The sequence below is a fragment of the Penicillium verrucosum genome (genome assembly GCF_028828655.1).
Source record: "Penicillium verrucosum strain IBT 35672 chromosome Unknown utg000002l_segment0_segment0, whole genome shotgun sequence".
Taxonomy (NCBI): Eukaryota; Fungi; Ascomycota; class Eurotiomycetes; order Eurotiales; family Aspergillaceae; genus Penicillium; species Penicillium verrucosum.
The window spans coordinates 4,892,085-4,916,668 of record NW_026643211.1 but is presented as its reverse complement, the minus strand read 5'-3'; the positions used below and the strand labels follow the sequence as shown (position 1 = coordinate 4,916,668).

The 24,584-nt window shown below is 47.4% G+C and overlaps 7 protein-coding genes across 7 annotated transcripts; 3 read left to right on the top strand and 4 right to left on the bottom strand.

Moving 5' to 3' along the window:
* Positions 1-50: 50 nt before the first annotated feature.
* N7516_007459 (acireductone dioxygenase (Ni2+-requiring)) lies at positions 51-739 on the bottom strand (the record flags this gene model as incomplete). The annotated part of the gene is made up of 3 exons (XM_057220179.1): positions 51-182; positions 242-613; positions 710-739. The coding sequence occupies 3 exons, from the start codon at positions 737-739 to the stop codon at positions 51-53; spliced, it is 534 nt and encodes a 177-aa protein (XP_057074270.1).
* Positions 740-1,020: 281 nt separating this feature from the next.
* N7516_007458 (tRNA modification protein MTO1) lies at positions 1,021-3,146 on the top strand (the record flags this gene model as incomplete). The annotated part of the gene is made up of 2 exons (XM_057220178.1): positions 1,021-1,124; positions 1,184-3,146. The coding sequence occupies 2 exons, from the start codon at positions 1,021-1,023 to the stop codon at positions 3,144-3,146; spliced, it is 2,067 nt and encodes a 688-aa protein (XP_057074269.1).
* Positions 3,147-11,953: 8,807 nt separating this feature from the next.
* On the top strand, positions 11,954-13,375 carry N7516_007457 (camp independent regulatory protein; the record flags this gene model as incomplete). The annotated part of the gene is made up of 1 exon (XM_057220177.1): positions 11,954-13,375. The coding sequence occupies one exon, from the start codon at positions 11,954-11,956 to the stop codon at positions 13,373-13,375; it is 1,422 nt and encodes a 473-aa protein (XP_057074268.1).
* Positions 13,376-14,910: 1,535 nt separating this feature from the next.
* Positions 14,911-16,500, bottom strand: mmm1 (ERMES complex subunit MMM1; the record flags this gene model as incomplete). The annotated part of the gene is made up of 3 exons (XM_057220176.1): positions 14,911-16,348; positions 16,402-16,432; positions 16,485-16,500. The coding sequence occupies 3 exons, from the start codon at positions 16,498-16,500 to the stop codon at positions 14,911-14,913; spliced, it is 1,485 nt and encodes a 494-aa protein (XP_057074267.1).
* A 525-nt stretch (positions 16,501-17,025) lies between these two features.
* N7516_007455 (uncharacterized protein) lies at positions 17,026-17,376 on the bottom strand (the record flags this gene model as incomplete). The annotated part of the gene is given in 2 exon segments (XM_057220175.1): positions 17,026-17,326; positions 17,345-17,376. 2 exon segments carry the CDS (start codon positions 17,374-17,376, stop codon positions 17,026-17,028), a joined length of 333 nt encoding a protein of 110 aa, XP_057074266.1.
* A 1,335-nt stretch (positions 17,377-18,711) lies between these two features.
* On the top strand, positions 18,712-19,174 carry N7516_007454 (SNF2-like protein; the record flags this gene model as incomplete). The annotated part of the gene is made up of 2 exons (XM_057220174.1): positions 18,712-18,725; positions 18,796-19,174. The coding sequence occupies 2 exons, from the start codon at positions 18,712-18,714 to the stop codon at positions 19,172-19,174; spliced, it is 393 nt and encodes a 130-aa protein (XP_057074265.1).
* Positions 19,175-19,657: 483 nt separating this feature from the next.
* On the bottom strand, positions 19,658-24,328 carry N7516_007453 (CHAT domain-containing protein; the record flags this gene model as incomplete). The annotated part of the gene is made up of 1 exon (XM_057220173.1): positions 19,658-24,328. The coding sequence occupies one exon, from the start codon at positions 24,326-24,328 to the stop codon at positions 19,658-19,660; it is 4,671 nt and encodes a 1,556-aa protein (XP_057074264.1).
* Between the last annotated feature and the right edge of the window lie 256 nt (positions 24,329-24,584).

Sequence of the window (24,584 nt, the reverse complement as noted above, 5' to 3'; positions counted from 1 at the left end):
ATTAGAGTCTCTCATTAGTAAGATAGATTCGGTTTTATATCAAATCCATCCTAAACAGTCGCAGTAGGACTGACAACAGTCTCCAGATAAGTCTTACGGTGAGGGTTAACATCAACCTCTGCACCACGGTTCAGCGGCGTCCATTTAGGTTCGTCTTGGAAAAGACGCATGGCCTTAACGTACTGTAAACAAAGTCAGTCCCATAATCCACGAGGACAAAAATCCCAAAAAGAAAACATACGTTTTGCTCATTGGTAGTGAACCGATGATAAATTCCCGCAGGAAGAATAATCATATCCTCCTTAACAAGATCGATACGAATCCACTCATCCTCTTGTCCACGCACATCGAAGTATCCCTCTCCATCGAGAATATACCGAATCTCCTCATCCTCATGCAGATGCTCCGAGAAGAACGACTTAACCTTCTCCTCGTAGATAGCGCCCATAGTCGTAGGCGAGACACAGACCTCGTCGCGGTTACGGTATCCACGCTCCGCTGCGATGCTGTCAACCGCGGCAATCGTGGGGCAGTGCTTATACAGAACGCCTAGCGAGGCAAGCTTCTCTTCCGACACGGCGCGGCCAGAGTCGTGCGGCTCGCGCTGGTCGCACTGTAAACAAATGACATCAGCGTTTGATCTAGTTCGAGGTGGGCTGTACCTGGAAATTCTTGGAAAGCCGGGTACGACCAATTGGTGTGTAGTTACCTCAACATTGTCGTACCAGTATGCCTTCATTTTGTAGGATTGTTTCGCTGGTTTCGCTGGTAGATTTGAAGATATAGAGAGGGGTCAGTTTAGAAAAAAACGCCCAGATCAGCTTACACCTGAACATCAGCAGCCCCGCAATTGGCCGATGGCGCAAGCGCTTATGTCATTGTGTGACCGCCCTCGGGGTTAACGGGTATAAGTCGTATAAGTCTATCACGTGACAAGATACAAATTTCCTTATCGATTTCATTTGATCTTCAAGCCTTGTACCTGACTGTTTTTGGTTAACATTTGCATTACATTCCGTCATGGCTTTTCGAGCACGGTCGGTGGCACTGATGCGTCAGGGCCGCGGGCTCCGCTCATTTATGGGCCGGAGTCGTGGTTTCGCGACTGTTACGGATAATACACGGTTCGCGATTTCTCCCCTGTTGTCCTTTCGAAGAGTCTTGCTAATTGGTTCGTTTATAGACCATACGACGTTATAGTTATTGGCGGCGGCCATGCTGGATCCGAGGCGTGCGCTGCTGCTGCTCGTTCCGGCGCGCGCACTGCGCTAGTCACACCCTCGCTAGAGAATATCGGTGTTTGTTCGTGCAATCCTAGTTTCGGCGGCATTGGAAAGGGAACGATGATTCGTGAGGTGGATGCAATGGACGGTGTCGCGGGTCGAATTATCGATAAGGCTGGTGTCATGTTTCGAGTCTTGAACCGTTCCAAAGGGCCGGCTGTTTGGGGACCGCGTGCGCAGATCGATCGCGATCTCTACAAGCGGTATATGTCCGAGGAGCTGACTGACACGGAAAACCTGAGCATTGTGCAGGGCAAGGTGGCTGACATTGTTCTCTCCACGGACGGCATCGAGAACACCCCCGGTGCACAGGGCAAGATTATTGGCGTGCGATTGGAGTCTGGGGAGGTCATTCCTACTGGTCGTGTGGTTATCACTACGGGCACTTTCCTGGGTGGTGAGATTCATATTGGAATGGATGTGTTCCCTTCGGGACGCATGGGCGAGGCCCCCACATACGGTCTCAGCAAGTCCCTCCGGGAAGCTGGCTTCCAACTGGGACGCTTGAAAACGGGTACACCACCTCGGTTGGATAGGAAGACCATTGATTTTAGCACGCTCGAAGTGCAAAAGGGCGACTCGCCGCCTCACCCGTTCTCCTATCTGAACAAAACGGTCGAAGTGGGCGATGAAGGCCAGCTCACCTGCTGGATGACCCATACAAACGAAGCTGCTCATGAAATCATCCGCGCCAATCTGGACAAATCCATCCATATCCGTGAGACTGTGCGCGGGCCACGATACTGTCCCTCCCTAGAGTCAAAGATCATCCGATTCAAGGACAAGACTCAGCACCAAATCTGGCTCGAGCCAGAAGGCTTCGCACCAAACGACGTCATCTACCCGAACGGTATCTCAATGACCGTGCCTGCGGACACCCAATACGCTATGTTGCGAGTAATCCGCGGTCTCGAGAATGTAACCATGCTCCAGCCCGGCTATGGCGTTGAGTACGACTACATTGACCCGCGCAACTTGCGGCCAACCCTAGAGACAAAACTGATCAGCGGTCTTTACCTCGCCGGTCAAATCAACGGCACAACAGGCTATGAAGAAGCAGCCGGACAAGGTATCATCGCAGGCACAAACGCCGGCCTCGAGTCGCAGAATCGATCACCCCTCACCCTGTCTCGGTCGGACGGTTTCATCGGAATCATGATCGACGACCTCATCACCAAGGGCGTCTCAGAGCCCTACCGCATGTTCACGACACGAAGCGAATACCGCATCTCCACCCGCTCGGACAACGCCGACCTGCGTCTGACTCGCATGGCCCGCGAAGCTGGCGTCGTCTCCGACAAGCGTTGGAGCCACTTCTCCGAGACCGAAGCGCAGATCCAGGAACTACAGACTCTCCTTGGCAACACGAAACTCTCATCGTCTGCTTGGTCTCGCAAGGGCTTCAAGGTGCGCTCCGATACCTCGATCCGTTCAGCGCTCGATATCTTGTGTCTGGACGGCACCGACATCAACACTCTCATCCCTATCATCGAGTCCCCAACGGGGACGGCCTACACCCCCTCCTTGTTTTCACCAGAGATCCTCACCCGCGTCGCCATTGAAGGCCGCTATGCGCCGTACCTGAAGCGACAGGAGAAGATGGCTGAGCGGTTCCAGCAGGATGAGAATTTGCTACTACCGGCGGATCTAGATTACACTCAGGTCCACGGGATCAGTAATGAGGAGCGACAGGTCCTTCAGCGCGTGCGGCCTGTCAGTGTTGGCATGGCGAAGCGCATTGAGGGTGTTACACCTGTTGGTGCTTTGCGGTTGCTGATGCATGTGCGGAAGGGCAGTGGGTTTTCCAAGGAGATTGATGAAGAAGACCCTGGTGTTTCCGACGTGCTCCGCTCTGCGCCTTGATTCTTGAATATCGAGGCAATGTCTGGGACTCTTTTTTTTTGATATCATGGCATAGCGGGAGTGACTCGGCGCTGGATGTGCTTTGACTGTACAATATCGACATGTATACTATATCTGATATCCGATGTGCATATTTGCATAATTATATCCAAACATATTATCATCTACTCAACCTAAGCCACACTAAGATACCAAAGTACCATTTGTCCAAATAAGGCAAACGGTCTCGAACAACCTCACAGCTAAACCTGAACCCTAAGCATAAAACAACCATTTCAAAAACAAGCATCCCAAAGCCTAAAAAACTATCCCAACAACCATCTTTCCTATAAGAAAACACCTAACCCAATGGGGAAACCAATATACTTTACAGCACCCCTCCCCCAGCCCAAAACACGCGAGAAAACGCAAGAAAAAAGATAATCACAGCCATGTACCCTCGAGCCCCAAACCCGATCAAACCATCTCCAGAGACCAAGCAAGGGGTAAACACCGATCAAATCCTCAATTCCTCGCGACAGGGATGACAAAAACCGGGGACGAGATCACCAATGACCAAATTAGGACACGACAACATATGTTATAATAGACCCAGAACCAATGATCCCCTCTTATCCCACCCAAACATGGATGTTCTCATAGAAGAACAAGGCCCTAGATTCTTCGATTCTCACTCAAAAACCCACACTGCGCACACCGCGCACACACCTCCCCCACCATCTGGTGGTCCCGATTGCAGCACGTATCCGCATCATCCAACCTCATTTCCAGCTCCAGATGTGATGAACAACACCTAATCGAGCCTCGTACATGACATCCTCTGCAAGCCCCATTCAATCAACAAGAACCTTGTTTTGTGTTTGATTGAAATGGGAAAAAGGATGGTGGCCCGTATAAGCCGTTGGCCGCGATCTGATCTCAGCTGCTTTTCTTTCGTTCCCTACGAAAACGGTTGCGTGAATCGCTTGTTGTGTGCCTTCTATTGGTCTTCCGCTCCTCCGGTTTGTGATGTATACGAAAAAAAAAAGAATCTCAAATCACATCTCCGCGAACACCTCCCCGGGAAGGGCGGGGCGTTGTGATGTGGGTAGCTGATAGGTGTGGATGGATCGGCGAGAGCGTTCGATCTATCGATTTGATGCATCTGGGCTCTTTTGAGCGTTTTTCATTTTCTTGTATTTCTTTTTTTTTTTTTTTTTGTTTTTTTCTTTGTATCTCGCTCGGGCACTCGGTGTTGAAGGGATTGGTGTTAATCGGGTAAACGGTTGGAGGTTGTAAGGGGGTGAATGCGTCCTTGCTTCCTAGCGCGCTTCTTTGCGTGTAGATCGCGACTATGCAGGTTTGCGCTGCTATGTTGTATAGTGTCAAAACTAGTATTCCGTGCAAGTGGCTTACAGCAAAATATATAGGCGTATCCTGCACTGCAGGATGTACTCCGTACTCCGTACATGTACAACAATGTTATATGGATTCGTCTGGGCTGCATGAGGCAATGGCGATTATGGGGTACGTAATATGCCGATTGTCATGCACCTGGACACTAGCACGATCATCTGGGATGGCTTGGCAGCTGAGCAGGGAAGGCGTCTTTCTCCTGCATGGTGAAGAATGCACATATGGCGGGTCCGCAGAAGATGTCAGGATTTGCCTTCTAGAATGTTGGGTGTTATCTTGCGAACTGGGATCGTGACACGTTCCAGCTGAGCTGGGATGCGTAGTAGCGATGCCCCATATATGTACATAATATATTCATGTTCTTGGTCTCCACATATCGGGCAAGCGGTTGAACTATTGTGGCACTACAATATAGTTAGCGTGCAGCGCTAGAGTCGCGATGTATACCGCATTTCCTAAATAGGTAACATACCGAGACCCAACATTATATGGAGTATGGAGTATGGAGTACTAGTTATCTAGTGCATACAACATGCGATGTAGTTCGCTCCCCTGTTTTTCAGTCGGGATCGATGAAAAAAAAAAAAAAAAAAAAAAAACTATTGAGTGGATCCTGAGGTTATGATCTACAAATGTACTCCGTACGTTAGTTACTCTATACATTCTTTGTTCCATTGCGGGTTACATAGATAGCTATTCCAAGTCTTCCTAGCTAGGGTCAATCACACATGAAATCATGGATCGGCCGAGGCTAGTGGGATATGCGTTCCTAGAGGTTACGGTGCACATCCTCTGGAGCTCCTAGGAGCCCGCCATTTATCAATAGACCAATAGCATCGTTGAAGATCTTGAAAATCTCACGTAGGGAGCTTTTTTCGACTGATGTCATTGATCCAAATGCTTTATACGCTCCACATCCATGTGGTCCACTATATGGATGCATGGCGACATGTCTCAGGGTTGCCGTGCTCATCGAAGGGCACTTCACATAGTAACATGAAGAATTTTCCCCTAAAAGTCCGTAAAAACAGACTTGTAATACTACAAGCCTAGTATCTCTGATATCGGCGTCCATGTGATAATCTAACTGTGATTGCAGTGTGATGTCTGGCAATCCCGAGGTTATAAAGACGGACTATGGTTAAGTACCCCATAATAGGAACTATCACGCAACTCAAATGGCTGTCGAGGTCTTTTTCCAATTCTTTGAGTCCCGACTTTCTATTTGGAAATCTCCAACGCTTTTTCTACGTAGCTAAATTTAGGTGTCATAGGGCTCTTTCTACCGAGTTTTAATAGTGGGTCATTCGGCATCTTGATATGGAGTACATCTTGATCAGATCGTGAAGTATGATCTCCATAACTATAGTAACATACTACCTGAGATCGAGTAGTTAAACCTTAACTTAAAGGGCTTCTGGTTTAGCTCGGCTTTCTTCTACGACCAAGTGCCGGATGCGGGAGTCTCGCTCTTCCTAAAGGGGAAATAAGAAAGCGGAGAACGGGAAGCCGAGGAAGGGGGTTGACTTTCTCTTCACACTGGTATGTTTCTTAGGACTATTAGGATAATACATATCGTGACATATATAATTTGGTATTTTTAGGGAATAGATTGAGGTTGTTTTGTATATAGTAGCTGAACTTAAGGATCGCAAGCAAATATCCATATATAACAAGGGTGGACGCCCTGTTTCACATTCTAACCGGAAGGCCAAAAATAACAGCAACAAAGTGAAACGTTCAAATCGTAAAACTACATCATTTCAATTTATTCTATTAACTATAATTGTCACACGAATCATGTACTAGAGCCCATGAGGTCATAGGAGTGAGTCAAGTCGGATTTTATAGTACCTACAATGTACTCCGTACGGAGTAACTAACTAGTTAGTTAGTTACATCTTTCCCTGTACAATTCTAGAATACAAGAACCCCTCTTGATTCAAAAAAAAGGAAGTCACACAACCAGATACGAGCCGTAGCGCTGGGACTTCGCTGGGACTTAGTGATCCTTGCCAACCGTCCTTCTGACCACATGGGCGTGGGTGATTCCTTGTGTTGTGACACGCCAACATTAACTATTACTGGAAATTAGCGAGGAATGATTGAATTCATTGGACTCATTCATGTTCGTTTCCACCCGATCGGCTGGTTTGACACGAGGATCACGGGGTCTGCCTTGATATACGAGGTGGAGGCGATGCTTGGTACTCCATAGGAATCACCTACAACAAATGACCCGACATCATCATTACTATCGGATGTCTTGGATTATTCGCCTCTTGCCTCTTGTCACTTGTCTTTTTGTCTCCGAATACCTCCCTCCGGACGGTGTACCTGAATCAGAACTAGTCCATTGTTCGGTGCACAGACAAGCGCGATCGGATAGAGCACACCCACTAACTTCCCTCCCCGAAACGGAAGAAATAGACGATCGCGTTGATCATAGCCACCGACCCTCCTGAGGCTGACAATGAAATGTTTCCATTCTCCACAGTGGCCATGTCATTCGATATTACCCAAACCAACGTCAACATAACTTAAGCATTATTGCCCTGACATGGATGGTTGTTGGGTATGTCACTGTTACACTACGGATACATGCCAGGTTCGAAAAACATTTGAAGTATCCAAGTATCCAACCAATAAGATATTGATTTACAATTCTAATAATATTTGTTGTAAGCTGGGGGGGATCTGACATTAAAAGCAATATCCAAATATCCAAAATAGCCAATAGAAAATGGATAACCAGAATTAGGGGCAGAAACTACGTACTTGAGCGGGTGAGAGAACCAGGTCCTAAAAACAGTCTTCGGGGATGTGGACGAATTAGGGAGGTAGTACCATTGCTTTTTGTCCTTTGTTTCCCCATAATCTTCTGTGCGAGGCTATATGTAGGGACTTGTGTGTTTGTGGCACGGTGCATAGTGGTACGGGTCTTGTATTTGGTGCATGTGTGGATGCACATGCAATGCACATCTCGCTTGATTGTACTCCGTATGTGTTATTGTATACGGAGTAGTATCTGTATATTGTGAGCCTTAGATGTAGATGACACCAGTACTCTATACTCCGTACTCTATACTCCGTACTCTGATAAGAATTAATATATAGTTTCTCCGAGCCTCCGAAGACAAAGCTACAATCCCCCGAGACCACTATACAGTCGGTGGGCCAAACCGGATCTTCGTCGACGCCAAGTTCCTTAATGATGATCGCCCCTTAGTGCTAGACCCTTGAGAGAGTTGCGGCATTTCTAAGTTTGTTCCAAAGGAAGCATAGTACGGACGCCACCGGGACTAGTTGGCTTAGTGTGAGTTATTTCGCATTGGGATTTTTCTTCTTCAAGATGCGTGCATTTGCCCATTATTACCTGTGTGGCTCTGTGCCTGTGCCCATCTGTGCTTCCGGTGGTCTCCCTGGTCTCCCTGGCCTCCCTGTGCCTAGTTCGAGGCGATCTTCGTATCGCCGTCTTATTCTAACCCCAAACGGGCCTAGAGTTGATGATTGAGATGTACTTTATGGGAAAATAAGGATAAAATGTTAAAATATAATATTAAAATATTTCCCCTTCTTCACTGTCAATGAAACTCTACCTGACAGGCCTGCAGTTGCTTATTACAATCCCTACTCTTTTTGTATTCACCTACTTCAAGCGTCTAGTAGTTTTAACCCCACCCTTAATAACAAACATAAATATAATCTATCCGTAATTCGCCCCGAGTATCTGGGTACGGGTGTGAACTATCCGTGGATGTGGGTTTCTCCGAATGAATCAACAGCCAAGAGATCGACCGAAAAAAAAAAATAACAAGCTGGATGATCTTCTACGGAGGAATCCAGAAAAACATAATGTCATAAACCGAGATCGTCCGTTGAAATTGTTGAGACCATCTCTGGTCTGGCTAATAAAGATCCAAGCCACATTCATACCCCCCCCGTAAACGTAGGGAGTACACGTCTCCCTCGGAGGTTATGATATGATTTGCCAAAGCATTTGTGGGGTAATTAGATTGCAATGCCAAGCTACCTATTTCCTGTTCGTATATTGGGTACCTTTGTTAGCCTAACCGCCAACGCTAACCTCTTTACTTCTCGTAATCGGAGTCTACTTGGGAACTCCCCGCGCTTAGAGGAATCCTTGGCTTGTGATGGGCTGTGCAGAATGCTCGATGATCTCAGATATTTCTCGGTCCAGAACTTTCCATTCCATTTTCGCATTGATGATGATGATGATGATGATTATTATTACTATATTAGTATATTATTATTTGGTCCGGTGTGCTCCTTCCTGATTTTTCTGTTTAGACTGGGTTCGGACTTCGGCGAGTATAACTGTTTTTTTTATATATTTTTTTATAATATTTATTATTGATATATCACATTCAGCGCATATGTTGTACTTACGTACTCATTTCCCGCCTATATTTGATATTTTAGAGCCTAATATTCTAATCCCTCGCGTTTGTTGTATACTTTCGAAAGGTAATTAAATTGTTTATTATATTGACATCTGTCATTCGCGTCAATTAAGTTTCAAAAAGCGTGGCCAACCACTCCTCTGGGACCCTTAGTCGTGACTCTAAAATCAACGGAACACTGTCCTCCGATTACTTCGTACTCCATACAATTCTATTAATTCCCTTTATATGTACTTCGTATGTTGTACGAAGTACAACATACAACGTACATAATAATAATAATCTCATTTTTTTTTTTTTTAAATTCGCTCATTATCCCTCTATCTCAAACCACAAAAACCGCCGATCCTATATTCCTTAGCTCCATGGCTTGACCGGGGTGCATAGCCCACATGTCAATGGTTAGTGGCTGAGACCAGACTTGGTTCTATTGTCTTGGTATCGCCCAGGCTAAGACTCATGAGCGTGGCAGTGTGGCCTGGATCTGCTGGGGATCTCCCGCGAAAGTTTTGGTCCTCCAATCGAACCCCCAGTCGCAATTTCTTGGTGACGGTATTAGCTGATTAGTTTAGGTACGGGATCCTCTTCCCCTCTTAAGTTTCGACGCCCTGGAGTCTGAGTAAAGTAAAGTAAAGTAAAGTAAAGTAAAGAAGTTACCGAAAACTCTCTCTAAGCCCGGAACTAACCTTCTTTTTTTTGTTCTGTTTATCTAACATGTTCCCCCGGTTCTGTACATCCGTTCATGCTGATTGGGATTTCAACACTGACCGGGGTATTCCCCCCCCACCTCCTTTATGGTATAATAGTATACATTATTGTATGTAAATTGTATACGGGATCGATGGGTCAAGGCGGATATCTACCTGGAACTGGATGCGCTCAGTCCTCTTTCAACTTCTTGGGGAATTCCATAGACCGTGAAAATGAGAAGCCAGTCATGGAGCAGTAAATCTCGAAGTCACCGATGCCTGGGCCCGAAGCAAAGAAAAAAAAAAAGAATAGAATAATCACCACAAGTGTGGTGGAATTCAACCCGTGTCTGACTGGCTCCTCCAGATCAGTAGCCTATCCTTGACTGCCGTTGGAGGATCAATGACCCATGCGGAGTTCGAAGGTGGAGGTCATTCTTTTTTTTCAATAGCGCGGTATGGCATGCACTGTCCATTCTCTTGGGAGAGATTAGTGGCCCCCGTAATGAGGGTCGCCCGGGTCGCCGTAATGAGAAGATATGACGCCCTTCGGAGGATTGGGATCCTCTTGAGGTTCCTAAGGTTAAACCAGTTAAACCACCAGAACAAGTTCTGAGACAAGTCGATCATTTCTCGTATGGGGCGTCAGATGGGAAATAGTGGGGGGAGGGGATATTGTAGTTCCAATAAACCAATGAGATGTTCATCACAACTTCTAGCGCCACTGGTCAACTGCCCTCGAGAAAGACCAGCACATGCGATGATCTGCTCTTCTTCTTCTTTTTTTTTCTATTCCTAATCAGGCAGGTATCTGCTGAGTCAGAATTGACCTGCCAGTGAGGTAGACTTTGGTATATTGTCCGTTGTTTGTGGGTGAACATCGACTTGGGGGCTACCTTGGCTTTTGGTATACGGAGACCCTCCGATCTCAACCCACGGCTCCACCCGGATCACCCATGGCACGGGGAATGATTGTATCTTGACCTGTTCTTCTTCTGCTTTCGTATAGGGGTTTAATTTATTAGATTAGATGGGTTGTAACAATACTGTTATGTTCCTGTCTACTAGAATAATCTCTACTTTCTGATAGTATATAGTTATATAGGTCTCTAAGTAAAAGTGAAACTGTACCTCCTTTTCGCGGAGGGTTTGGTGAAATCATGACTTTTGATGTTTCATTCTCCGTATTTCTCCGCTCCCGAATTCCACCGTCTCCTTTTTTTCTTTTTTTCTTTTTTTTTTTTTTCTTTTCTTTTCTTTTTCTTTTCTTCTTTTTTCCTGAACTAAACCAAATTCAGAAAATGGCGAAAATATTAAAATAAAATAAAATAGAGCTGAAAATAATATAAAAGTAAAAATAATAAATTATAAAATATAAAATATAAAATATAAAATAAATAAAACCCCAAAACATAATACCGCATGTCATATCTGTCAATGATACTCCAGGCCTCAGCATTCTATCTACCACCATCCAAGTACTCTCCGGTCCCAACCCTCCGAAGCTTTTAAACATTAACATTAACATTAAGCCATTAGACTCTCGGGTGCTCTTTACCATCTGTTTTTTTTTTCCTGCAGGTTTTGAACTAGGGTAGAACTAGGGCTGTATAAACTTGATATAAGACCAACATAAGTAATAATGGGAATGGATAATTCAATAATCACCAAAATAATCTAATAATCTAATGATTATCACACTGTACCATGATTTTCCCTGTGGAGATATCACCACTCAGACCTTCTCTTTCCTCGCTCCCCCTCCCCCTTCTTTTTCTTACTTCCCCTCTCTCTCTCACACACACACACTTAATTAGCCAGGATAACCCCATTTAGGTACATAGTTATTCCCTTCCCTTCCTTCTCTCAGTGGATCCCAATAAACCAATAAACCAAAAAGAAAAAAAAGAAAAAAGAAAAAAAAGGAAAAAAAGAAAAGAAAGCTTGGGAATTGCCGCAACTCAAACCGTGGAACGGGTTTCTAGTCCCCATCTTTTTCTTTTTTCTGATCGAATCGGTGCAACCTGTTGACTCGCTGACTTGACCTGAGAAGGCCCGTGCTTCTTGGCCGATCACGATCCCTGGGAATTTCTCCAACTGAGGGGGTCCCAACTCAAAAACCCTCTTCTTCTCCATACCCTGGTCGATCTCTTAGCTTAATTCTTTTTTTTTCCTTTTTCCTTTTTCCTTTTTTTTTTTCCTTTTTTAAACACCTTTGGACCACTTGATCGGGGAATATATCACTCGCAAAACGCCCGGGGGTTGCACCTGGGATTGTATCTCTTTCACACTCTACATCATGGTGAACGGGACCGCCGCCGTGTTGGAACCCACATTCACCGGGTATGTCGCAACTACTCAAGACGCCCTGATCCTCTTCGAGGCATGCTTGACCGGTGTCTTGCATCATGTCCCCCGACGCCCTCACGACAGAGAACGGAGTCATCTCGTGCGCAGTGGCAGCGTCTTCATCTACGAGGAGAATGCATCCGGCATCAAACGCTGGACTGATGGAGTCACCTGGAGTCCCAGTCGCATTCTGGGTAATTTCCTTGTTTATCGTGAACTAGACAAGCCATTTCCTCCGGGGGAGAAGAAGCGCGCCATGAAGAAGGCCACTCGACGACCAGTGCCAGCCGGACGGCCAGGCGAACCTTATCCGCGACACGATAGCAGCCAGGGCTATTCCCCCACATCTCCCAGCTCAGCCCCCTTCACAGACCGTTCATCCCATCAATCGGAGCTCGAGCGGGCATTGGTTGGGTCCCTGGTTGATTCGTACGGATTCAAGGACTCCGGGTTGGTCAAGAAGACAATGAGCGTGACGGTTTTGGGCGTGACCCACCATTTGGTCTCATATTACAGTGTGGAGGACGTGATGCGCGGCATCCTTAACCCACCCTCGATGGTGGATTCCCTACGCTTTATCCGACCCCGCACCGAACTCACCCAGAAACAAAGCTTCCGTTCCCCGATCGATGAGCTCGAAGCCAACGCAGTGGAAACCCAGGAGCCCTCCCACGCCGCTCTCTACGGATATCGCCCGCAGATGATGGCCCCGCCTACTTACGCCATGCCAAATCCTTCAACCGACTTCTACATGCACCCCAGTCCCTATGCCGCCACACATCCCCCGCAACAAGGCCCAATCCAGGGATACTCAATGGGCGCCCCGATGCCAAGCCAATCTGCGCCAAATCCGTACCTGCCAAATCCAGGGCAATCCGCCATCCCCCCAAAGCAGGAAGACTACCATGCATTCCGCGCAGGACCCTACGGCGGCAGCATGGACTCGATGAGCGCACACAGCATGGCCTCCATCCCAGGCGGTATCAACGCAGGACTCCCCAGCTCGCTCAACGAACGCAACAGATCAACCTCGGAACACAGCCCTTCCGCCTACCGCAACTCCTCCATCTCTTCGCGCAGCCAAGCAACTGACGCTACTTCCCCAATGGATCCTTCCACGCCGGCAACCTACTCCCGCGGCAGCTTCAGCATGTCCGCCCAGATGGAAAACCCCCATCCGGCACTCGATCGCAATATGCCTGGTCTCGATCCTAACGTTCCTCGTCGCGAATCAAATCCCATTCATCCGTCCTACTACGCTACGGATCGCTCCCAGTACTACGTACCCGCGCCTTATGCTGCCACGCAACCCATGTCGACATGGACGACTACGGCAGCGACGCAACCGCAAATGGCGCAACCTCAAATCTAATCCCTTGATACCTTGCTTATGGCCATGGAGCGTGGGAGTCAGGGCGGAATTTTGTTTTTCTATTCTTTTGTTGATCAATGATCAACTTGCTTTTTTTTTTTTTTTTTTTCATCTGGAGATAGACACCTCACGCTTCTGTTATGTTTGGGAGGAAAACGCCGTTTTATTGCTACAATATGTACCTGACAGCGGCTATACTCGTCTCTTTGTCTCTTGTCTATATGGTTATGGTCTCTTTGCTTTATGGTTACGGCGGTGGCTCTTCGTCTTTTTTTCCTGCTTTTTACCGTTTTGGCTTTTACTTTTTACCCCCTTTTGCCTTGTTTGTTCTTTTCTCTTTCGGTGGCTCTCTGATATGGATTCTGTTCTGGGAATCCGGGTGGCGTTCTTTTATTCTTCACGATGTCATGCAACAACCCGATAACCCCAAAACGGTTCTACTTTTTTTTATTACTACTTCTTTGACTTCCTTGCTCTCCTATACTCTATCCTCTATTCGCTGCCAAGGCGGCGGCCCTCCCTGTATGTTTGTCTGCGATCACAAACGGTGTCCCAAAGTTTTCTTTTTCCAACATCTGGTCTGGGCAGGTTCCTCTTCTCGATTCTCTGTTCTCTGTTCTATCCAGTTCCCGGGGGGACAGGATTTAGTGATTCCCATCTCATTCCATGGTCAATGGTCAAAGATTGCTTCAATGCGTCCTTTTTTCTTCCGCTTTCTTGGGTTTGGTTCTGGGGGCTGGCTATTATCAATATGTGCGTGTACTTCATACTCGATTCCCCGTCTATAGTATGGATTATAGGCTTGTGCACTACTGGTGGCTTTTTGATATTCATAATTCCCCAATTCCAATATTAGCTGCTTCTGTCTGACTATGATTTCCAATTGCTGTACCTCTCTCTCTCTCTCTCTCTCTCTATGCTTTCCTGCTCTGTGCATTTGCTAGAATGGTAGATGTATTACCAAACTATATTCTGTCTCGAGATTTTTGTGCTATTTAACCAAGGTTTATACTAACTGACTGCTAGTATATATCTCCTCTAACTCCGGAAGGTATGTTTCCTGCGCTTGCTAATATGTTTATATTCTTGCTTTGTTGCCTCGATGTTGGTATGGGTATGCTTTCTTTATATATATATTATCAGAATACACTCTTCAGCCCACATCCATTATCCTGGGAACTAAATAGAATACATACATATGTAGCTATATCGGATGGATGAGGTATAGAGCAAGGTGATCGATCGTATGTGTTGTGTGATCGAGTTGATGGAGTAAGAAGGCAAATGGTGGATGACGAAGGTGAATGTAGGAAGATCGATGGAGAAGATGATAGTTAAGAGAAGATCGATTAACTTGCTCTATAACTCATCCACCTCTGTTTACTCCATCACGATGGAAATCGGAATTTCTTGAGATTGTCTTATATCACATCCATTGCATGGTGCTTTTAAATGTACACGGGGACATAAAGCACACACACAGTAAATTAATTCAAGTTATACTTAAGTGGCTAGGAATGGCCGAACAACACTTTTTACAATATCAATTGTCTGGGATGCCAGGCGTCCCCACTGGCGTCCCCCGCCGGCATGGCACCAGGCATATCAAAATGGTCACTGGTAGCACCACCACTCTGTTGCCTCGTCATGCTCGAGCTGCGCAAGCCACCCATATCAACATTGAAATTATTCATGCGCGAGCCTAATCGTGCATCCAGGCCACCACGGAACCGCAGCCCCTCCGGCTCCCGACCATGATCGTCAGAGAACCGGGGCGGCCCTGATGCTTCGGTAGAGCCCGCGCTGCGTGGTGGAGCCGTTGACCCAGCATCCGAGTCTTCCCCGGGTCGGACGCCTGTCCTGCCCATGCGCGGCCACAGGTCTGGAAGTCCGACGACTTGCACCCGAGGTTCGACGACGCGCTCCTCGAACCACGCGTGGACTCGCGCTTCGACGAGCTGGGCTATTTTCGGCACATCCTGCAGTCGGCTGCGGGAGCCGATGAGTGAGCGCACGGAGAGGTCTAGGCGGTAATCTGGGAGGAAAGAGAATGCGACGTTGCTTTTCGGGCTGCTTTTTGGCGGGAGGTGGTCTTGTGAGGTTGTGTGCTCTCCGGAACCAGAGGGTCGATTGCCTGTGTTGTCCCTTGTGTCTGATGTAGGGGGCGCTGGTGAACCGTCAGGCATCTGAAGTGGCTCTGGTGGCTCGGTTGACGCTGGGATCAAGGAAATACAAAGTGTTCCCGAAAATCTTACGACCGAGACTGATAGCGCTACTGGTATGATTGCAGAGCGTGGTTTGGGGTAGTTCAGAACCATGGATGTCTCAACCGCAATAGAAAGGTTATCATCGCTGAGATCGACATCGAGTAGCGCCTGTAGCCGTCCACCGTCCGACATGGGGTCTTCAACGGCGATGATGCGGCAGTTGCTGAAGATTGGAAATTCTTCACCTAGTGAGATATCGGTGACGTTTATCTTGTCTATGAAGGATGGTTTTTTCTCCGGGTTGTTCATTGCCGCCGTCAGGGAGCTGAGAATCGATGAAGTGGGCGAGTCCTTGAGGGAATACGCTGTTTCCCGATACTGAGCAATTGTCTGCGCAATGAGAACATTGAACCAGTCCAGCGACTCGGGCTGATGCGAGGAGTGATGCATGCGGTGTCGGCCATGTTTGCTCGTAGGGTTGGTAGGAATGGCACTATAATAGGTTTTGCGGAGGATGGAGCGGGTGTTGGTAGAGGTGGAAGGTACGGGGCGAAGAACATTCGATGTGGACGGTTTTTCTCGTAATGACTTTTGGCTATCTTGAGGAGGGTTGTAGACCGAGCTGTAGCGGCGGTGGGTTGTGCGGTTTGACATGCCCCGGGACGGAGGGGGCGGCGCTTCACCAAAAATGAAAAACTTGATGAAAGCGCCGATCAGAAGTACTACTGAGAGTTGGCCGAGAAGAAACCCTTGCGTGAAGGACAAGCTAAGAAGGTGTTAGCGAGATCATATAGTCCACTCCACGAGCAGAGGGCGTACGAGGACTGAGGCGCAAATTGTGCGGGCTCATCTGCATTATTGTTAGCATACAGGTTTAATCCCTTGGAGATAGCATCACTCACTATTTTGGAGCGCCATTGTCAGCGGCTGTCGACAATCCTTGCTCACAGTACCATCTCTAAGTGGAGAAGATGTTCCAACTTCGGATCTCCAGGGCTAGCTTGGCGGAACAGCATATCTCTTATCGCTGATATGCCACTCTTGACCGCCTGCCTCTAAAACTTTAAGGAAGTGCCCTTATCTATTTCGGGACTAGCGTCACTTGCATCTATAAAATACGATGAACGCCTGCCACTCGTCTAGTTGCGTATCAATCGGGGTAATATTCTCCCTCGTTCAAATAATATAAATCCAATAGTCACCATACACTGCGCAGCCTCAAGTTCAAGGATGATTCGACCTCTGGGAACCCTAGCGTCTAGACCAGGTTGAGCAATATATATATCATAGCGCACTGGTGGCTACAACGCAGTCTTTTAGACTTGCCAAGAGCTTTTAATTTATCATTTCAAGAAGCTATCTCGATGTTTGGAGGTAATCATGGATAATAATACATAAGTAAAAGCAAGCGTAGTACCAGAATGATATGACATGACTAGTTGACTACCCACCACTCGTGTGTCCGCGCATCATAGGGTCCCCAAACAGCAACAGCAGTTCGACATAAGGTATATGTTCTGACTGGGGACATTCTATAGCAGTTTTGAAGTCCATGATCACGGCTCCTATCTCCCTTTGATACAAAACGCTGTGCTTTCCAGCATCGGGCACGTGGATTGGCAGAGACCGAAGAATGCGGATGGCCTTCTCATATTCCTCACGGACGTCGGTTTGCTCGCGGTTTCTAAGTTCGTTCCAGACATCGGCGAGGATCCGTCCATCCTTAGAGGGGAGGACAAGCGCCCTTCCGCCAGGAAATTACCTCGAGCACAGTATGTTCCCAGCAAATATCATGTTCGCGAAGACATCGTAACCCCTAGGCCGTGAGTCTGACAGACGCTCGTAGACACCACATTCCGCATTTGACCTAGACGAATATATATGGTAAGATAAGGACTAGGATAATAGCAATGGGAAATGTACTTACGCCCGATCGTGTCTGGGACTCCAACACTTCACGATATGGCGTGTTCCTTAGTGTTCAATCTCGAAGAGAGCCTTGTTTGTCTGGCTAGGGGGTAAAATCCTCCGGGACACGTTTAAGATAGAAAGCGCTCCTCCCTGGTGGCTGAGAATGATTGCATTCGCATTATTAGATCTACTCTACGTTGTATTTATGAATTGAAGCCTACCCGATGCTTAAATATATCTAAATACCTACAACATAAAATTAATGCCTTCTGAAATAGGTATGGGGACTTATAAAATGAATTGAACCTGAACGGAATCTGAACTGAATCTGAACTGAATCTGAACTGAATCTGAACTAATCTGAACTAAGTTGTATTGTAGAGGGTAGTTGAAGAAGGAAGAATTCAAAATCATAGCTATACATACATGGTCAATACAATACGCTAAATTCAATTAGGAAGAGAATTAGTATATCTCTTAGTCGCTAGTTTAGGGGTAGGTGAATCTTTATAGGGTAGACTGTTATAGGTAAGTTATACAAAAGATATATAAATTGGTGAAAAATGGTTATCTAGTAGGGCGTACCAATAGTCAATAGGTATGTTGTGTTTCAAACTATTGTTCTGCGCTTACAAAATCAGTGCCACGTTCTTAACTTCTCCTCACGCACACAGTGTTTCAAGTGCAGAGATCCACGACCCAGTACGTACAATTCTTTCAACTACACTTTGCCCAACCCCCTATGTATGCAAATTCGTACTACACCCTAGTCATGCCATCCCTCGGATCCGAATATTGACTCTTGAAGCCGACCTATATCATAGGTTCATTTTCATCCTCGTCCTGCTCCCGCTGTCTACCCTCCTTCACTTATCGCCATTCGTTGCATGCTTCAATTTCGAACGATAAATCTCGGGCTCAAAAGAAGGTGTGAAATCGGCCCTCAGCCCCCACAAGAAACACGGAAGTTACAACCCAATCGAAATCACCGCGCACTGGCACCGCAACAAACGCTTCCCAGGACGAGAGAAACTCAAGTTAACTCTCGCATAGGCCGAGGAGAAGGGGTTAACCATCCCCTCCCAGGTACTAAAGGTGAACAAGGAGACGCGTGCATTCACTACTATGGAAATGTTCCGCGATTACCTTCGGGCCATATATAATTGACGTCAACTCGGACTCAATTTACACTCAGTGAGAATGATATACACATCTCCCATGGAAGACGATACGTATGAGGATGGTAAAATGGGAAAAGGCTTTGAAGAAGCCTTGATGGCAGAAACGGAAGCTGGATCACAGGGCCACGACAGCTGGCACATCCAAAGACCTGGAGAAATTGACAAAAAGAACGCAGCCCAGCGACCAAGTCCGTTACCAGATGGCTATTCTAAGCCTACCCTATGATAAGGAATGGCAAATGGAAGACCTGGACAGTCCGAAGGTTTTTATGATTGCTCTGCGGTTGGTATACAATCGCATTCGTGGTGTCAAGGTGCTGCACCTTGGGACGAGCATTCACATAAAATATGATGAAGTCAGTGCCGATCAACTGAGACGGCTTGGGCAAGTTTTCGAGCGGGATGGAGGAAATGGAGGCTGGAGGAAATTGCCGCGCGGAAGAGACCGCTTTACACTTACCGCCTTTATCGGGTGGGATAGTCCTTCCTCCCCACTTTAATTCGTATTCGTTAGTTAATCAAGCACCATCCATTTTTCATCGTTTTCCATCGGATAAATCGTGTTTTCCATCGAATTGAGTACAATCCGGGATCCCCATAGTTGTCGAGAGGCGTCCCCGGTCCGGAGAGCACATCAGAAGAAGTCTGTTGGAAGGGTGAAGCCTGCGAGGTGCGGGTCAGATCCCTGTCTGACAGAGAGCATCAAGATGAAGAGTTTAAGGAGCAAATTCGAGCTCATCCATTCTGCGCTGGGCCAATAGATAAAAATTGGATGTCGAGTGCAGAGAGGGACTCAACACAGAGTTCGGGATGCTGGCATGAACAATGACAACCCCGCTGCACGTATTGCGGCGCTTGATATAGCAAACATAAAGTTCGGCCACTTCTCGGTCAACAGTGAAGTAAAGATCGCCCTCTCTTAAACCCGGGTGCATGTATATTGTAGATATTGAAGAGTGGTGATGGTGATTGCTATGTCCGGGCTACGCTCCAATATGGACAAAGGGTGCCCACCCCAGCACATTGCCCGGTTTCTTCTTCTTCAACCTGCATACTGCTACATGGAGAGCATAAGAGACCACTTCATGGTTGATAGATTCTCCGCATTTCCGCAGCTGGTCGGCGAGGGTCTTGTAGAATGTTTCCGCCACCTCGATGGCGCATCGGTCGTCAGTCTCCCACAGGGTGCCCACCACGTGAGGGAAACCCACCAGCTGAAATGCATGGGCGAGATGTGTGATCTCGTCCTCTGTTCCAATGTCCACCATCTCTGCCGTCGAGCAAGCCGACAAGTATGCGATGAGCGCCGGTTCATGGCGCAACCCGACTAATTCCTCGATCGTAAGCTCTTCGGATCTGATGCTTGATGGGTCTTCGGAGGGGTTGAGAATGAGATGGGACCACTTTGGGCATATATGGACTAGCCCATGACATGCCAGATGCACTATATGACTCTGCTCCATGCTCTGCAGTACCTGGGACTTGGTAGGCTGAATGAGAGTAGTTATTGATGCTCGGTCATCGAAAACCTGTGCGATTACCTCTACTTCTTTTTCAGTCGCAAGAGGGGGCATGTTCGGAGTTTGTGGCATGGCAGCAATCAGCATATTTACAGTACTGCTGAGAAGAGGTTGCAAATTGCGCTCGCGGGCATAGTGTAATGACTTCAGTGTCGGAATGTAGCTGGATACGACATAGTCGGTGGTCGTGTGTGCTGCATTGCCCGCCGCATGAAGAGGCATCATTCCCATCGGTCCACTTGTCACCCACCAGATATGCGGGAGAGGGCCTGTCGGGGTGAGTAGCCTCAGCTGCTGAAGCACAGGATGAACTGCAACATCCCAGAGCCACTCTAGGATTCCTTTCAGCCTCTGTTGCCTCAAACCTTTAGTGGAAGGTAACCCAGAAGTTATCTTTCCAGGCCCCATAAGCTTTGTAGCATATTCCTCCAGTTCACTCTTTTTGAGACCTGGGAGGGATAGAGAAATCACACCGTCGCGTTGAGTGACCAGAAGAGCATCACTGCGATATTTGACGACATTAAAAACAACTATTGGCCCGCGATCAGACAGGTTGACGAGTTCAGCTGGGGAGGGTGGGAGGCAAAATGTCTCGAATCCCTCGTGGCCCCTGATGTGGCGTTGCAAGAGAGCCAAATTTAGCTGGTTTCTGTAGCGCTTGATGCTTATCTTGCCTCCCTTGAGTTGGGCGTAGCCAGGATAGTCCTTTGGCTCTGATAGCGCAGTCCGCTCTCGAATAATTCTGTAATGATCGTATATTTCGTGATTCATTCGCTTGAGAGTCGAGATATCACTGCGCGAATCAATGATCTGGCCCGAGATAAAACCACGTCCAGTTTCTAGAACGAGAAGGGCATCGCATGCAATACCGCCATCCTGCAGAATAGCCGCTGCTGCTCTTATAGAAATTTCACCGATTTTATGGATGGTCACGGTTGGAAGGTCGATCGCTTGTCTAAATGTAAAGGGAAGATCCGCCAACAGCCTCACGGTGGTTTCCAGAATTCTTCTTGCGCTAGACCAGTTCTTCTTCGTAACGTAGTGTTCAGACGCCCATATACCCGCAAAAATCCGCTGAACAGTGGATAGGTTTACAGAGCACGGAACATGCATATAGAACTTAATAGCATGATTCTGGTCACTCTTGCTGTCGGAGAATTTGAATCGACTGCTAGAAAGTTTAGCGATACGCCACATCAACTTTCCGGTTTGTGGATTGTCGATTTCCGACGTCTCGAGTGCGAGCTCGGCGGCTCGGATTGCTGCTTTGTGGATGGATAAATATTCCTTCTTCTCAATAAAGCAGCCCTGGCGGTATTTCACACAGGCTCGCAGAGCATCTGCTGCATCCATGGGCGTTGTCGTTGGCAAGACGGCAACATGCTGCCCAGTCAGAAAAGCAACTTCCACATCGACAGCCCCCCGGTATTTCCTGTGTCGAAAATGGAAGGCGTTTGCAAGACCGCCAAGATACAGAGGCATATGCATATCTGCCCTCGATGTTGCTTCAACGACAGCCTTACTCAATGTGAGGACCAATTTTATATCAGTACGGGATTTCATGAGATACGTCACGAGAAGATGCAGGTGGTATGGGTCACATTGCGCATCGTACAGAATGATCGTGGAAAGATGGTAGCGAGCTTCGACCAGATCCCAATGTACATCGAGAAGTTTAAATCGGTAGAAGAGACAACGGCTCAATTCCACTCGCACTTTTCTCCCATGCAGGTCCGCGGCGGGAAGAGCTCGTAGCAGCTCTCTGTAAATATCTATGGCTGCCATGAGCTTTTCCCGGGATCCTTCGCTTTTATAAGCTTCTGTAAGGTCTCGCGCCAGAGAGTGGAGCACTCTTGCGCTTCCAAGGTGACGAGGTGCGGACATTTCATTAGCCACTTGAAACCGTTCATTATCTTGGGCCTTATAAAATAGATGAGTTATTTGTCCCTGGCTTGACAAGTTGATTTCGCTCACCTGATCCAGTGAACAGGATTCGCTGGCAACAACCGTATACGGTGTGTTCAATGGCTTCCTTGCCCCGAATCGTGCGAGCATCGAGTCTTTCGAGTGTGGCCGATTTATATTACCTGTCGACGTTTTCCACAGCTTCTTAGTCTTTTTCGCTTGTGTGGCTGGTATTTTTGATTCGTCATCTGCGTCGTATTCTGAGATCGTGGCTACACTCATGTACGGCCGTTGCTGTTTTTGTTCTGGAATTGCCCATTTGGAAAGGTTTTCACTGGTCGGAAGGCTCGATCTTTTTTCTAATCGCTTCAAGCGCTTGCGTAGACGTCCATCGTACTCAGATTCCTCTGTATCGTCCTTTACCCATTGCGAAGCGGGATAGTTTGACTGGGTTTGATCGTTCCACGAAACAATGTTGTCTTCCGGGGCAGCTGTTCTGTCACGGCCTTGAAAAAGACATACTTTTGAATTGCAGGGTTGCTCCGAACTGTCTCGTGGTGGGCTCTTTGCATATATCTGAACTTGGGGTAGAACCTTCAGTCTCGGACGAATTTTCAAATGTATCGTATCCATTGCCAGGTACTCCAGCATAGCTGCCTTCAGACCCTCGGTTTTCTCGCAGTTCTCAAACCTAGCCATTATACAATTCCGCAGTGTATCTGCATACAGTGCGTGCTGTACTCTGTCTCGGTCCCCACTTAACGCATTTTCGATCAACCGGAAAGCTTCGTGTAAATCGCCCAAGTCTCCAGATTCGCTCCATCTAGCAAAGAGGAAACAACCAGCGGCATATGAAAAGCAAGTTTTGGGTCTAGATTCTTGTGTGGCCACATTTAATGCCTCACGAGACCACTGAATGGCCACTGTGAGGTCATCAACGGACCCAAGGGCTCGGTATCGAGCATACAAGAGTTCAGCAAGATCATAAATATAATCTGCCCGGCTACCAGTATGCGCGGAAAGCCCCAGTAAAGCATCTTGCGCCAGTTCTACCGCTTCGTTTAGATAGCGAACTGGCTTTTCTTCGCCATCTAACTCGTCGCTTGCTTCCAATGCCGCCTCAAATCTCAACTGAACAAGTTCTGCCAACTCACTCAAACACTTCGCCTGTCCGGGCTGATCTTTAAGGCCATTTGCGCGTTCACGTAGAGTATCGATCCATTTGTCCTGCTCATGGATTGTATGCTTGGCCAGTCTATGACGAGTTAAATGGCCGCGGAGGTGCTTGAGAAGGCCAGTGCAATCGGACCGAGTGATTGGAGTATGCCTCAACCCTTCCTGTATTGATTCAAAAGCTTCTTCCTTCCAAGTCCAGCTAGACGGCGATGGCCGGGTGAAAATATCCGAAATGCTATCAGACATATATACCTTCTCTTTCTCACTCGGGCTATTCGAGTTATTCGACGAGCCATCCAAGTCACTCGAGTCACTTGAGTCACTTGAGTCATCACTGTATCTCACATCAAGATGATTTGTCGCATCCAGTAGGGCCACCAGGTCAGACTGCGAGTCCTCTCTTGGAATTTTGTCCAGCAACCCTTGCAATAGTTTTCGCCCCTTTCGTGCTGGATCATTCCACCCAACAAATTTGGTTACAAGAACATAGCACCGATAAGCGGATATAGTGTATTCCCTTTCACTATATTTGGTGCCCGTTTTCAGTGCTTCCAGCAGCATCTGGATTGCAGTTTTCAAGTCCGTGACCGCGAACCTTTTGTGTATTCTGGGCTTTCTATTTTTGCTCTTGTCTTCGACGTTCTGACCGTGCGTGTTGTCTGAGATGTCTGATTTATTGGAGCTGTCGGAATTGTCTGATTCACTAGAGCTGTCAGGGCTGTCGGAGCAATTGAACCTGTCTGATTTACCAGAGCTGTCAGAGCGGTCGGGGTAATCGAAACTGTCTGATTTATTGGAGCTGTTGGAGTCGTCTGATTTACTAGAGCTGTCGGGGCTGTCGGGGCTGTCGGAGCTGTCGGATCTGCCCCAGTCTGAAATGACTGAAGTGTCCGTACCGCTTGAACTGTCCAAGTCATCTGCGTCGCCGTCGTATGTGTAAAATATGAGATCAGCCAAGGTGCACAGCGCATCCGGTCGACTGAAGGGGTCGCTCATAATGGCATCCAAAGCAGCCGTCACTCCATCAAGTACTCCATTTAACTGCTCTGCCATTCTCACGGGTCACCGAAATGTAATATGCTGAAATCGTGGATAAACGCTCAGGAAGTTGGAAAGATCACAACCGTGTTGCTGCAGTCAGCTTTTAGAACGCGCTAATGGATCCTCTTCCGCTCACGCAACTACCCCGCCTCAAAGAAGCAAACCTGACAACTTCCCAATAAGTTGGAAAAGTTATCTGTCTATAGACCTGGCCAGTGATATCGGCTCCTGATCACCGCTATCCGACTAAGGCCCTATCGTCCTCGCT